At 39.2% G+C, this 16739-nt stretch overlaps 1 protein-coding gene across 1 annotated transcript in view; it reads right to left on the bottom strand.

Moving 5' to 3' along the window:
- LOC129761593 (uncharacterized) overlaps positions 1-16739 on the bottom strand; it is a 19634-nt gene extending 2895 nt beyond the window's left edge. The window contains exons 1-7 of the mRNA XM_055759328.1: positions 16572-16739; positions 16406-16515; positions 15665-16344; positions 15541-15613; positions 14575-15452; positions 5671-5682; positions 5400-5608 (exon numbers count right to left, since the gene is read on the bottom strand). Coding sequence (XP_055615303.1) covers positions 5400-5608; positions 5671-5682; positions 14575-15452; positions 15541-15613; positions 15665-16344; positions 16406-16515; positions 16572-16705 — 2096 coding nt within the window. The 5' untranslated portion in view covers positions 16706-16739. The remainder of the gene's footprint in view (positions 1-5399; positions 5609-5670; positions 5683-14574; positions 15453-15540; positions 15614-15664; positions 16345-16405; positions 16516-16571) is intronic.

Below are 16739 nucleotides of genomic sequence, written 5' to 3'. Positions count from 1 at the left end.
TGTCGATAGTGCACTCTACGTGCAACTCCAATTGAAATCGAACTAAAAATGCCGATAGGAGGAGATCTGGCGTGTCTCTCACGCTGAAGGTCACGAGATCAATTCTCACTCCCGACATTCTTCCAAAAATAGAAGTAAAGGATACGAACCAGCCAAAATGTGTTGAAAGTAGTGCCGATTTTAAAAACTTGTATTTTTGATTCGAACGAAAGTTTGTATCCCGTTTGGGTTGGAAGAAATATGAGTTTTCCACAGCATTTGGGTATTTTTTGACTCAAGTGTAATTTTTGAAAAGGTGATACAGGTCGGACTTATCCGGAATTTTAGACTCGATTATCCGGAGTATTTTATTTTTGATTTTCGTAAATTTTGAATAATTTGTATAATAATTCTATATTGAATAGCTAAAATGGGTTTCAAACGAAAGGGCTTGACTAATAGAACACAGTTATTTATGAAAAATCCAAATCCAAGATGGCGCCATATATATATATATATATATATATATATATATATATATATATATATATATATATATATATATATATATATATATATATATATATATATATATATATATATATATATATATATATATATATATATATATATATATATATATATATATATATATATATCAATATATAAAAATATAAAATATATATTTTATATATATATATATACAGACTTATCTCACTTCTTAACTAGGCGAACCTAGCCAGAATTTTCACCTGCCCCCGGGCTTCTGAATGCCAAAGGGGGACTAGGCTCTGCGGAATGCACGTATCTGCATGCTCGTGCTGTTTCAGTCCTGACCGAGAAATTGTCGGACAATCGCGCAGGTGCTAAGGATGACCGACTTTTGGATGCCGGCCAATTCCTTCTCCATGTTCAACACCTTTAGCGCTTCCAGAAGTGTCTTCGGGACAATTCCAGTTCCAGAGAGAACGACTGGAACAATTCTTGGGACCTCCCTTAGCCCCCACAGTTCCTTGAGCTCCACGGCCAATGGTCGGTACTTGCAGATTTTGCGACCGTGGGTCTCCTCCAGATTCTGGTTCAGTGGAATAGCGACATCGATGATGGTGACTTTGCGGTCGCTCTTGTCGTAAACCATTATATCTGGGCGGTTGTGGTGGATCGAGAGGTCGGTCAGAACAGTGCGATCCCAGTACAGCTTGAAACGGTCATTTTCCAGGACAGGTGCAGGCAGGTACCGGTAGTTTGGTACGTTGTCTTCCAGTAGAGCACATTGGAGCGCCAGTTGTCGATGAACAATACGGGCCACGTTGTTGTGGCGCTCGGTGTAGGCTGCGTTGGCCAAAACGGGACAGCCTCCCATAATGTGCTCTATGTTTTCACCTGGTTGATGGCACATCCGGCAAATGTCATCAACGTCTTGATGCCAGACGTACCGCCTGCAGTTTCTCGTCGGCATTATCCTGTCCTGGATGGCTATCATGTCGGCTTCTACTACTGAAGAGAGTGCACCACGCGTTAGCCACAGATTAGATGCGGCCTTGTCGACGTGTGGCCGGTCCAGTTGATGGGGGTGGGCACCATGCACTGCCTTCTGCTTCCAAGCTGCAATCTTCTCCTCCACTGTCTGCAGATTGCAGTTGAGTTGGTACTCCGCTTGCGCCAAGTGCAGAGCGCTGTATCCTCTGTCGGAGCTCTGCATTTGTCTGTATATATATATATATTTTTTTTTTCACAACCCCATCAATATGGGTATCAAATGAAAGGGCTTGGCTAGTAGAACACAGTTATTTATGAAAAATGCAAATCCAAAATGGTCACCACCGCAAGATGGCGCCATATATAAAAAAAAAAAAATATATATATATATATATTTTTTTTTTTTTTTTTTTTTTTTTTCACAACCCCATCAATATGGGTATCAAATGAAAGGGCTTGACTAGTAGAATACAGTTATTTATGAAAAATGCCCAAAAAGGTATCAAAACTAAATTCTCGACTAGTAGAACATAGCAGATAATGAAAAATACAATTTCAAAATGGCCGCAGTCCTCGAACAACTAATTACTTTTTGAATGGTTTCATTCAGCTTGACCTGTTTCTATGTATGTTTGAATGTTTTTTGGGTTGTCCCACATTAATAGAAATTGACCCCGTTCCTGTTGAATGATTGATCTGAAATTTGGAACATACATTTAATTCTACTACGTATTCTAACTGCGTATTCCATGATCTTGAAAAATTCAATTTGGCCGCCGCAGAAAAATGACTGAATGGCTTGATTTGGAGTATACACTACACTATGAACAACATAAATTCGAATAGGTCGCCGCCACAAAATGGTCGACTATGTATTTTTATGCAATCCCCTCAATATTGGTATCAAATGAAATGATTTGACTAATAGAATACAGTACAGGTCAGACACGATTATATGTGATTTGATTATATACAATTTTGGACTCGATTATATTCAGTTTGGAAAAAAATATTTTTTTTAGATTTCAAATATGACTTATTTCATGAAGAAATGTAACCTTTCAACGTTAAGGTGAAGTTTAAGTGGCTATTACATGTACAGTGGGGTAAAAGTCGTGATTTTTGAATATTTTGCTTGATTTTTCACCAGGAATTGTTTATATCGATATTGCAGCCAAATTAAGAAAGATAGAAGTTGTGCATCGAAGAACAAATTGTGGAGCGGTTAAAGAACTTCATTTTAATTGATAGAAACAATCTAGTTTAATATAAATAATAAAATTAATAACACATTAAAATTATTAACTTTTAAGTGTTTCACTTCCAAAATGTTATTAAAATTCACTAATATAGTTGTTCCACTACTATATCCTGTACTAAATTTTCTCATCTTTCCAATGAAAGTATCAGAATCATCCTCCGCAGCGTACTTTTTAATGTAGAGCCAGTATGAAGCAACAGAGTCCGAAACAAAAAAAAAGTTCTGTAACTCTGTCATTGTTGAAATTCGAACATATGCTTAGGAGCATTTTTTTCATCAAATATGATCGTCTATCACCTCCTGAGAGAATCTGGATGAATTATTTTTTTTCATGTGAGAAAGGTGTTTTCTGACTTTAAGGGGATGAATCAAAAATCAAATTCCCCTTTTATTTTCAAAAAAAAACCAAAAATACATGCAAAAAAAAACAAATAAAGAAAAAAATTGTTTTGACTCGATTATCCGGAGTGAAAAAAAAATCAATACTCCGGATAATCGAGTCCGACCTGTATCGATTTTTGTAAGAGAAATCTTTGATTATTTTTATCTCAAAAACTATGAGTTGTACCGAAATAGTGTCTTAAAGAGTTATAGAGTATTGATGTTAAAACGCGACAAAAATATACACTGAGAAAAAAAATTATTTAATTTACTCAAATACAAAAAATAACACTCTTTTGGAAGTTACACCTTATGTAGAATCAAATGTGCTCTTTAACATGCTATCAATAATTTTTTATTATGTTTGCCCCAAAAAGAACGACAAGCAAATGAAAAGGTCGTGTTTTCAGGGAAAAAACATCAATAACTTAACTTTGAGTAGCATTAAGATACATACAAGTTATGCACCGTAAAATACGTGGATTGGAAAGCTCTAAAGATCATTCAAAGACAGTTTTGATGTAGAATTTTACATATAAAAGTTAGAGCAAAAAAAACTTTTTTTTCATGGTAACCCTAACTCAACCTAGAGAAAAAGCGCTATATCGGTTATTTGAAGAGATAGAAAGAAATATTGTTCCACAAGTTACTTAAAATAACCAGGGCTACAATATTGTCGAACTATGTTTACCTCTATCTATAAAGATAAGAAAGTTAGATTTTTCATTTCATCGAAAATTTTGGTCACCCTATTTTTGATAACATAAAAATTAGCGCTCTATTATATGGAACAACTTTGTCGAAGACAGTTTTTGTCTAGAGAATCACTGTCGAGCTCTAGATGCTAATTTCCATTTAAATGCACCTCCTGGACCATAGTGCAATGTGATCAATAAAAAGGACGAATGAAACAATTTCAACGGAAGTTTGTATGATGTTTCTTGATGCAATGTATTTCATCAACGTAACTGACATTTCATCTCTTAAATGTTAAATTTAAATAAAAAAGTAATATATAGATTTGTCGTAAAGTAAAAAAATTGGAAAATATCAATATTAAAAAAAAATCAATACACATTTGCACAACTCGATTGGACTTGAGTCGAACGGATTACAGAATGCAAAATTGTAACCCGTTCGGATAATTTTGACTCTGACGCTGTGTCAGCGTTGCTCATGATAGCGTTTCCGAAGTGAATGTATTCTTCCTCACGCCACATGTCTTCCTACCTTCGCGTACATGTCGACCATGAATTGTTAACACAGCAAAAAACTGCTCTTCCATTTTCTTGCGCTCGCACATATCATAGTTCCAGGTGATTGTAGAACAAAGAGGAGCGCTCTCGCTGAGGATGACGGAGAAGGTAGGAAAAATCAATTTTCTCTTCGCTTCACAGGGGATATGGACATCACTGCTGGTCTTATAGAAACTTGACACTTTCAAAACACAAACACATTCGTTTACGCTCAGCGCTTGCACACACACATATGGAAATCATGCAATGTATGGTAGTCACCAATACCTACACACTAGAATATAAATTGAAGCATTGTTTGTTTACAATGACACAAAGCAGAAAGATCATCATCTGGTCTTATAGAAGTTGGACAGAGTGTACTCCCGATGACTGACAATACCCTTGAAAATAAAGCAGCTTTATGAATTCATGTGTATTTTGCCTCAAAGTATCAAGAAATCATAAGTATTTTCAATATTTCTTGTTTCTACTTCTTATTCAAGGTAAATAATCAGCCCTATTCTGTATTCCGACGGATTTCCACTTCGTTCGAAACCGTTATTTCGTTCGAGTTATAATTTCGCATTCCTCATTTCGAACGTTTTGCCCATTTAATGTTCGTAGAGAAACAGATCGAACGAAATGCAAAAACAACTCGAACGGATTACAGAATGGAATTTTATCAAGTCGTTCGAAATATTTCGAATCGATCGAAATACAGAATAGGGGTGTGATCGATGTGCAGTATCACTCTAATGTCGTCTAAAGACGACGCTCGTACACACAGCTCATCGCGCGGATGTCGTCTATAGACGACGCTCGTACCGAAAGGGTTAAGCGCTGAGTTGATGTTGAGGAAATTCAGTCCTTGGTTAAGATTTTTCACTCAGGAAAACACTTCTATTTAGAAAAAAAAGTCCAGATAAAGGTGTCACATGTTTTGTTTAATTTTAACATAGTACTATTAACATAAAATCGTGTGAATAAACTGTAGTGAAACTGTAACTGTAATTTAATGTAACCATAGGAAGGACATTTCAAAATAAAATTGGAATAATTACAATAATCCAACGTTCCGAATGTTGAACTGCTCATTCATACAGATATCAATGAAAGACCAACGTTTGAGTGTCATCAGTGCGGTGAACAGTTGGCAATGGTGAAGTTTTGAGTTTCCAGGGTCTGCTAGCTCCAACACACGCTCCATTGATACCATATTTCGCTTGATACCCACAACCTCCTTCTGGATGGCAAGGTATAGCTTGAATGTCTGTTGGGAATAATTGTTCTCAGTTTAAAGTTATACTTCATTTACCTGCGATTCATACTCACAATATTATATTTCTGAAAATAATTGAGAGAAATATTTGAATGAGATTATCAATGACGACTTTTCCTTTTTAGGGTAGATAGGGGGAATATGACCGGGGCAAAATGGGCCATAATTCATTTGGGCTTATTATTGGACCAATCATACTTATTTTTCAACAATTGTGTTAGAAATACTCTTATTAACTATCTCCGTGAAAATCGTATTCAAGTTCAATTGTTTGATGAAGATATTGAAAGAAATCTCACACTAACACTAACTATAACGTAAAACATACGGTCGATGTTAAGTCAGAGGGTAAAATTGAAAATTTCGAGTTATTGATTACATTTGATTACATATTATGTAAGCTACATATCACATTTATCAGATTTGCAAAATCACCCATACAGCAGGAATAACGGATCGAAATTGTTATCATTGATCAACGAAAACCCCTCATAGTATGCAGTCAGAGCGGACACATAACATAACTCGAGAACCAATCAAGCGAATTGAACCAAAATTTGCATATGGAGGTTTTAGGAAGCAATACTAATTCATTGGTGGTTCGATTCACCAATCCCTCTCTAAGAGTAAGGGGGCTGCCATCCAAATGAAACACAAACTTGTGCATAACTCGAGAGCTAATCAAGCAATGGAGCCAAATTTGGGAGGTGATGGTTTTAGGGTACGAGAAATGTTTCTATGATGGAATGACCCTCCCTCCTCTGGAATGGAGAGGGGTGTAGCATCATCCTTAAACTAATATCCTTTCCCACGCATGTTTCATCTAATTTCACACTTAGTGAAATTCAATTATCCAGTTTCCCAAACTCTCGTTAAATCACAAGTCATAAAGTATCAGTCACCCGCTTTACGACCGACGGAATAACATTCAAGTACCATAAATAAACACGACACTCGTAGCAACACGTGTACGCTTAGCCTAAACTGACCAGACGTCCCGCGTTACGCGGGACAGTCCCGCATTTCAACAAAATATCCCGCGTAAGATTTCGTCCCGCATTTGGCAAAGGAAAAGAAAATGTCCCGCGATATCAATATATTTCAATATCACAATTTTTTTTTTTTTTTTATCCAAAATATATATTTTTATTAAGGCTCATATGGCGTCAACCTGACGGGGCCGGGAGTTCAATATTTCGACAATGTTTGCCTTATAACTATGTTAGTAATATGTAACCGATTACTCGCGGTTGGCTCGAGGTTAGTATTACAAGTGTTTTCGTAATTGTGATGTTGCTGTCTTCAATGATCTGTACCTGTGCCCGACACGGGATACTTCCTATTGGGATGCAGCTGACCATTAATCAGCAACGCCCCCCTAGTCTGTACCCCATATCTAGCGTGGTGCGTCTTCTCGAGGAATCCAGGATAGAATGGTCACTAGCCGGCGCAATCATCAGCTCGTGTAGAGTTGTCATGAGCGGTACAACCTTTGGCTTTTGTTGAATCATCAGTGGACTGCACAACCTTTGGCCCGTGTATCTGTAAAGAGTGTGTGTATGTATTGCCGCGACTAAGTAAAAGTTTATCGGTCGGATAGGAGAGATATAAAACGGGGACACAACGAAGGAAACATCATTAAACGTTAACATCGGCGTTTCTGAGGAACAGGTATAGATGAAGCAGAAGATCAGGATCACGGCTACCTAAGATATCCCGGACGGGGATATCCGATTGTCTGCCTTGTGCTCTTAGTGCTCTAGAGAGCTGAGAGCGAGCAGCATGGAACTGGATACACGACCAGACAACATGCTCGATGTCGTGGTAGCCATCGCCACAATCACAAAGATTGTTTGCTGCGAGCCCAATGCGATAGAGATGCGCGTTTAGGTTGTAGTGATTGGACATAAGCCGAGATATCACGCGAATGAAATCACGACCTACATTCAATCCCTTGAACCATGCACTCGTCGAGACCTTAGGGATAATCGTGTGTAACCAACGACCGAACTCATCTTCACTCCACATGCGCTGCCAACTAACGAGTGTGTCCTGACGAGGAATGTGGAAAAATTCATTATAAGCAATTTGCCTTTCAAAAAGTGTGCCTTCTAAAGCGCCCACCTTAGCTAGCGAGTCCGCTTTCTCATTCCCCGGAATCGAGCAATGAGAGGGAACCCATGCTAAGGTAATCTTGAATAATTTTTCGATCAAAACACTCCATAGATGTCTTATTCATGTTAGGAAATAAGATGAGCGTTTATCAACTTTCATTGAGCGGATTGCCTCTATTGAGTTGAGACTGTCTGAAAAAATAAAATAATGGTCGATGGGCAATGTTTCAATGATCCCTAAAGCGTAGTATATCGCACCCAGTTCAGCGACATACACGGAACAAGGATCTTTGAGTTTGAAAGAGGCACTGGAATTTTCATTGAAGATGCCGAAGCCAGTGGACCCGTTTATGCATGAACCGTCAGTAAAGAACATTTTATCAGATCTAACTTTCCCATATTCTGCCGAAAATATCTCCGGAATATAATCGGAGCGTAGATGATCTGGGATTCCATGGATCTTTTGTCGCATGGACAGATCAAAATTGACAGAGGAATTGCAAAAGTATGGGAAGCAAACTTGGTTGGAGATGCCCGGTGAAGGGTGCACTTTATGGGTAAGGTACTCATGGTATAAAGACATAAAACTTGACTGAGGAGTCAGTTGGAGTAGATTTTCGAAGTTATCAATCACCAATGGATTCATGATCTTGCAACGGATGAGAAATCTGTAGGATAATTCTGTGAACCGAAGAGTAAGCGGGGGTACTCCTGCCAAAACTTCGAGACTCATCGTATGTGTCGAATGCAAACACCCCATGGCTATACGCAAGCAACGATATTGTATTCTCTCCAGCTTGAGAATATGAATCCTGGCAGCTGATCGGAAGCAAAAACTGCCATATTCTAACACTGATAATATCGTTGTTTTGTACAACTGAATGAGGTCTCCTGGATGGGCGCCCCATTTGATCCCATTTGATCATGTTGATTTTCTTAAATGGATGAACCTCAAAAAAACTTTTGTTTGGCAGACTTTTCAAGAGCGCTTCTAATGCACCCAAAGATTAATGCGTTGAGCTGGTTTCATCGCACCGACATTGGGCTTTTTGTTTAGAGAGTGTCAACTGGAAGCGACAGCAACAAAATTGGAAAATGATTTTAATGAAAGTCTCCTATTGATCCGCAGGGGGGGTCACAATTATGTGTTAGCCATGCTGTCACGGGCTGCAATACAAAAAAAAATGGTGGTGTCCAAGTTACGACCGCATTGTTGACGTAGCACTACGAAATTATAACCACCGAGAACCAAACATTATTCACATTTACCCAAAAACAACAAAAAAAATTGTGTAATTTCGAGCAGATAGCGTAGAAAAATCACGTAAGAACGTCGGATGAAAAACAAATCCAGTGCACACCGATAAATCTCATGAATTCACAGAAGCAACCTTCCAGTAAAAAAATTATAAATATCAATACGCTTTTGACTCCGGATATTATTTTGGAATCCATCAAAATTTTTAAAATAACTCTTTAGTCGAAAGTTTTGGTGGCACTAAAAAGGATGAATGCATCTAGCGTTTTCAATATGAATCGCGAACATTATTCTCGCGCTAGACACAGTGTGGTCCCAGGCGATTACGTGAGTCAGATGGAAAGTTCATCTTTGGTCCCCTAGCTCGATCAGGGCTTAACGTTTTAAATAAGCCGGAAGAACTAGTGTATACTCGACAGGAAGAGGCAAAGTTGTTTGATGAAGTATCGTAAATGAAGCGCTGGGCGGTCTTACGGAAGTTGGCCGGAACCTGTACTATGGCCGATGAAAATATGTATATCGGCGTGTTATTTTACCTTTTCGTGGCTTTGGTGGTCGTCTGTCTCTCTATTTTGGCCATTCGCCCAAAAGTTTTCAATCGGGCGCAGTTTGGGAATGCTGGGAAGGTTGGTGGTCTTTGCGACAATGTTTATCTCCAGCCGATCCATCCTCCAGTGATCTTTTGGCATAATGGGCTGATCGCAGGTTCAGCATAAAGACCACATCACCTTCCCAACTCGGGCTAGCACTTCGTACTATATATCTCCCCGTTCACCATATGACTCGAAAGAAGAGCGACTTGGACATTCCCTTCACGTCTGTCAGAGAAGGACCTTCTTCGAGAACTTGATGTGAATGATATATTCGACGTCATCGCTTACCTGGGGAACGTAAAGTACCCGGTCCCCTGCCATTCGTTGAATTCTATCATCAAGTACGTCTCGTCTTTCATTATGAGTACGAAAAGAAGTTTTTCACTTCTTTCGCCGGAAGGTAGTTTTGACGTGGGACTACGTCTAACCGGAGTATATGGGGGTAAAATGAGAACCTAAACATAGACCATGCAAGATAAAATGAAAGATTCCGAATGCTCATAACTCGAACATTTCTTATTGGATCGGAAAGATGTTTGCATCAATTGATACGGAATATTTCTACGCTTCTATCGCAATTAATAAAATGTTATTTTTCATTAGATAATCAACTGAAAAACCGTAAAATGTTAAGCGCTATCTAAACGCCCTAACTAGCTCGTTTTGATTAGCCCGATTTACGGTTTCCCCAACACAGCCATCAAAACCAAGCTGCCTTGGGGAAATCGGCATTGCAAACATAGTATGGGGACCTTTGTTCGCGCCGAAAAGTGTTTCCCTAACACAGACTTCAAAACCAAGCAGCGTTAGAGAAATCGGCATTGCAAATACATGAAAGTCGGGGGTATTTTTGTTCCGACTGAAATGTGTTTCCCTAACACAGACTTCAAATCCATGGAGCGTGGGGAAATTGGCATTGCAAATACATGCAAGTCGGTGGCATTTTTGTTCCGACTGAAGAATATTTCCCCAGCACAGACTTCAGAACCAAGGTGTCTGAGGAAATTGGCATTGCAAATTCATGCAGGTAAGGGAATTATCGTTCCGACTGAAATGTGTTTACCTAATAAAGACTTCTGAACCAAGGTATCTGGGGAAATCGGCATTACAAATACATGCAAATCGGGGACATTTTTGTTCTGACTGAAATGTGTTTGCCTAACACAGACATCAAAACCAAGATGTCATCATACCAAACGTAAAAGGACTGTCATTAAATTTACTTGTAACGAAGAACATAATCTATTGCATGAATTGACCTCACATGGCATTACAATACAATCTTTTTACTCACAAAGCAAATATATTGAATTCAATTGAATTCGGAAATTGTTTCATTCAATCAAAATTTTAATCAATACAAACAAATTATTGCTGAGCTATAATTTGTCCCACGTCAACCTTGCGGTTATATCATAGATATAACCCACCCATTTTTCACCAGTACCTCAAGCTACTCCTTCTGGGTGATTGCCTGCTGCTCAGATACGGTCGGTCTCGTCTGACGCTTCCGCATAAAAATGTCTATTTTGGCCAGATTTTTCTCCACCGGTTGGCCGGTTGCTTCAATCTCCCGGCTTAAGGAGCGACAAAGAGTTGATATTGTAAATACCAGATCGGCTATATCTGGCGAACCCAAGTGCCTCAGGATGTCCAACTCCTTCGCTGTGGAGTGGAGCTTGCAGTATGGAAAAATAATCAAGTTGCTTGACAGTGCTGCTGCTGCGAATCAACATCCTTGAATCATTTTTGTTGTAGACTTAATAAACGTAAGATTTAAAGAAAATTTATTCCTATAAATTATCTTTCATCGCCATCCGAAATTAGTCCATTTGACACTAAAATCGATGAAAATTAATTGGAATTTTCGAGCATTCCGTTCGGTAATTTGAATAAAATTGTAGAATTTGAATCGTGCTTGCCAGGCGAAAATGCTCTGATTGACCGAGTGATTTTCGGGCGTAAAAAAATCTATATCACCGAACAATCACAACTGAGTGCCGATACTCAGAAAGAAATAATACTGATCAGTTCAGACTCGCTAAACTATGGTTTATGTTCACATAACGTTTTGTTTTTTGTGTCCCGCGTTAGACCTCTGACCATCTGGTCACTTTAGCTTAGCCACACAGCGTAAGTGTCCGATGCTATGTTTACGACCCACTTAAACCACGCTTGCTCAAGCAAAGCGGAAGGCTAAAACCCATAACATCTTTTAACATTTTTGTCCGTCCTCAGTCTATCTCTTTCCATATTTCCCTTCTGGCGAAATGCTCCGCCCAGTAATAGCAATAAGGAATGTTTGTGTAGAGTTTAAGTGAATGAATGTAAACTAGTATTTAAGAGACATGTCTGTGAAAAAGAAAGGAAATAATCCGAACATCATTTTAATACTACAGGGGGTCCCATAAAAATAATACACATGTTTCAACCAAACATATTCCAACCAAACATAACAATTTAAAAAAAATCGGACTCTGAAGGAAAATGGGAAAATTCAGAAAATTTTATTCCGCATATGTACTACAATTACAAGTGTTCTTCTTCTTCTTCTTCAATGGCACTAACGTTCCTAGAGGAACTTCGCCGTCTCAACGTAGTATTACTTGCGTCATTTTTATTAGTACTTAGTTGAGATTTCTATGCCAAATAACACGCCTTGAATGCATTCTGAGTGGCAAGCTCTAGAATACGCGTGATCACAGTGCAAGTCGGAGGAAATTTCTTTGACGAAAAATTCCCCTAACCAGAACGGGAATCGAACCCGAACACCCGGCATGTTAGTTATGACGCTAACCACTCGGCCACGGGAGCATTACAAGTGTTGCTAGTCCATTTGATTGCGCTATCGACATTGGTCTTCGTTCGAAAGTGGAAATGGATTTTAATGTGATAAAACGCACTCCTATATAGTCTTCTATCTATATAAATAAAAATAGATCGCCGTATGCGTTGATAAGAGCAAAACTCGAGAATAAAATTGTCCGATTTAGGACTGTCTTTTTTCTATCATATTTTCTGTATCAAACATTTATTCCATGAAATGGAGAAACATGTTATTTGCAAGTGGTTTCAAAATCTTGAACGAGAATTGTGTCTGAAAATAATCTGATATTTGGTAGTTTTGGTAGAATTACTAGGAATTTCGTAGTAAAAGGTAATTTTAACGGAGATATTAGAAGATCAATCAATGAACAGTTCTGCGGTTGGACCCATAAAAGTGCGCTTAGTAAAAAACGTGGATGTGACAACGAAAAATAATTTTTCTGCGGGACGAAGTTTGCCGGGTCAGCTAGTATATATATATATATAAAAATGGATTTCTGTCTGCCTGTCTGTCTGATTCTTATGAACTCGGAAACTACGGAACCGATCGACATGAAAATTGGTATGTAGGGGTTTTTGGGATTGGGGATGGTCTTTATGATAGTTCGAGAACTCTGCCCCCTCTCTAAGTTCTCGAGCTCTGAATAACTCGAGAACTAATCAAGCAAATGGAATCAAACTTGGCATATATAGGTTTTAGGGTTCGATAAACGTTTCTATGGTTGTTCGACACTCCTCACCCTCTCTAAGGGGAAGTTGCCATACAAATGAAACACAAACTTCTGTATAGCTCGAGAACTAATCAAGCAAATGGAGCCAAATTTGGGATGTGAGGATTTTAGGGTACGAGAAATGTTTCTATGATGGTATGACACTCCTCCCTCCTCTGAAGTGGAGAGGGGGTCCCATAATAATAATGCACATACAGTAGAACATCGATTATCCGCGGTGCGGATTATCCGCGAATGCAAGTTCCCTAGTAATTCTATAACCTTCCCGTAATTTGTCAGTGAGTGTAATTTCTGTATTGGTAAAACATAGCTTTCATGCTAAAATATCTTTTTTTTTGAAATATACGCGTTGATCTAGCCCGACTATTTCTCGAATAATCGGGGTTCTACTGTATTCCAACCACACATGACAATTGAAAATTTTCGAAAAACTGTGAAGGAAAATTGGAAAATTCGAAAAATTTCATTCGCATATGTTCTACAATTACATATTGACCAGCGTTGTTAGTCCATTTGATGTTTGCGCTAACGAAATTGATATTCGTTCGAAAGTGGAAATGGACTTTAATGTGATAAAACGCACTCCTATATAGTCTTCTATCTATATAAACAAAAATGGATCGCCGAATGTGTTGATAAGAGCAAAACTCGAGAAAGGAATTGTCCGTTTTAGGACTGTCCATATTTTCTGTATCAAACATTTATTCCATGTAACGGAGAAACATGTTATTTGCAAGTGGTTGAAAAATCTTGAACGAGAATTGTGTCTGAAAATAATCTGATATTATAATGACGAGTTTTGGTAGAAGTACTAGGAATTTTATAGTAAAAGGCAATTTTAAAGGGTAGATTAGAAAATCAATCAATGAACAATGAACATAAATTTTTGGCGGGACGATGTTTGCCGGGTCAGCTAGTAGCCCAATAAATTTGCTTGTAAATATTATTTTGGCTAGTATAATAAATTTAGAAATAATTGTCTATCAATTCGTAACTCGTGTTTTTAACTCGTACTTTTCACCATGATGTTTCTATGTTTTCTTTACTTATTTGACAACTTGCTAGTCCGAGAGTCAGTCGTAGCTCGTTTTTTGACTATTTTACGTCTAAGATGCTTAGCAGAGAGAGGACAGTTTCTTATAAAAATCTAGGGCTCGACTGTCAGGTTCAACAACGAGAGAAGAATGAGAGAACAACGAATCCTGTCCAGACTGAGGACCGGTCACTGCTCGGTCTCACATGGATTCAACAGAGGATTTTTCCATCTACTCTGCGACCACTGCCAAGTTAACAACTCCGTCGAACACTTCCTATGTGGTTGTCACAAATATGATCCGCGAAATTTCCGAAACCTTGCGGCAATGCCGTCGATAAAGAGGCGAACCAGCCCAGGAGGCTGACAACCTTTCAAATAAAGAATTTAAAAAAATCTTACCTCTCTCATCTTGAGTTGTGCCAAGTGGAGCTCATCTACAGCACGCTTTTCAACTGTTGTTCGAGTTACCTGCTTCACGACCTTTTGAACATGTGTGTTAGTCATGACATCACCAACCGGTACATTAGGTAACTCTCCCGTAGCATCGGCTTGTCGCTGTCCAATGTCACCACCCACATTCGGTATTCCAACCTCCAGGTTGGAAACATCGGGCAACTGCGATTGGTTTATCAGTGCGATATCGAGTTCGCGATTGGTATCTACCAATGACATTTCCTGGAATAGCAACGATTCGGGTAGTATTGCTCTTGCTGGATCTTCCGGAAGTTTCGAGCTTCCTGCCAGAGGAATCGTAATAATTGGTTCGGGCAAACCCGCAGCTTGTTGATTCTCCAAAGGCGGGCGTTCAGGAATGACATATAATTTGGACTGACGACCGGTTTGTTCTTGGATAGTGTTAATATCCACACCGGATGAACTGAACTCGCGCAAGACTGAGCGTTGTTCGGTATCTATAGGCAAGGAAATGCGCGTAGCAGGCATCTCGTTAGACGTGCCAGGCTGGTGGGCAGCGCGGTTTTCATATCGTGCCATGGCATCCAGAATCATCACTCGACCTGCGTCATAGCAATCAGAATCATCGTCATAGTATATATTTAAATTCTTCCTCGGGTGGAATTTTAGATCAATTGATGCTTCGTTATATTGCGGAGCTTTTCTAACCAGCTCCGGTACTCGTTTTGGGCGAATGACGGAGGAGTTGGACGATGAAGATGTCTCGTCCGGAATCGGAACGACACGTCTCGAAGTTCTCGCCAATCTTCTGTGTGGAATCTCCACGTCAGAAATCGGTTGCACGCAAATCATCGCTGAAATTTCTAATTGAATAAAACCGATATCCAGACAATAAAATATTAAGATTAGGTTCATTATTGAGGCAATCAGTATCGTTTTGAATATGGTTACCTGTAAGCTCCGTCGTTACGTTTGGTAACTCTGGCACAGGGCACTCGGTCACACCATCAGCAATTTCTAGAATCTAATGATTTCCGTGAAATAGCTTATCCAGTAAAAAAAAACAATATATTACCTGCTGTTGAACCTCGTCGGACCGTTGCTGCGTATCAGAGACCGGTGCAGGAGCTTTTATGGCACTCATTTCGGTTGCCTCAAGGTGGGAGTGTTCCAAGCGTCTACGAATGTCTCTCAACGTAGATGACGCCATCGGTGTACTTGCACATATTCCTGTAGGCACTGGAGGTGGCATCAAATTCGTGGAAGGAGCTTCATCTAGATCCACAAACTTATCCACATTTTGCAGTCGTCGCAAACTGGGAAATTCTCTCATCAACATATCCTTCACTTGAGAATCTTCCAGCGGCATTGGGAGATCGATCCCGAGGAAAGGCCCCGCATCTCCTGGTGGGCCTAGATCTAGTTCCTCGGTCGCAAGATCGGCGAGGGAAGATCGCACGATAGGCTCTTCGATTAACAGCTCCTTCGGTGCCATTACTTGCGACAAAGGAATAGGCATTGACACATTCAAATCTCCAATTGGTGGCTCTTCGGGGATCATCATGCCCTCGATATTTTGAATGACCGATTGTAATCTTTCTTCTTCTTCTGCGGATTGAATCGGAGGAATCGCAAGCTGTAGCGGTTCAGCAACATTTGGTGCTGGGACATTGCGAACGACGATTTTTGGTTCGCTCGATAGAGTGGGACCGCCCACTTTACGGAAGATACGTTTCTTGTTACGTTCAAATTTCTCTTTAAAGTTAAGTCAGATAGTTTTCATTAATTCAAGCGAATTATACCAAACTGCACTTACTTTCTAAATCATTATAATATTCCAGCAACTGTTCTTTTTCCGACGAACATAACTTGTTTAGAGTATCGGCATTGAAATTGTGGCTCAGGAATTTCTCGAATGAGGTTGCACTGAAATGTTGGAAAATGTGAAAAAATGCACTGTAACTGATGTTAGAGTTGCTTACCGTAGTAGACCATATTCTTTATCCGTAAGAAGATCACTTATTTTTGGCCTTTTCGGAGCACGAATAAGCTTGTTGAGTACATCTTCAGACGACATTTTCACCGTTTTAAGCGTGACGCCGAAAATGTGCGTCATTCGCGCGTCGATAAGAGGATATCGACTAGAGATT

This window comes from Toxorhynchites rutilus, chromosome 1 (assembly GCF_029784135.1).
Source record: "Toxorhynchites rutilus septentrionalis strain SRP chromosome 1, ASM2978413v1, whole genome shotgun sequence".
Classification (NCBI taxonomy): domain Eukaryota; kingdom Metazoa; phylum Arthropoda; class Insecta; order Diptera; family Culicidae; genus Toxorhynchites; species Toxorhynchites rutilus.
This window is presented reverse-complemented; position numbering and strand designations above follow the sequence as displayed.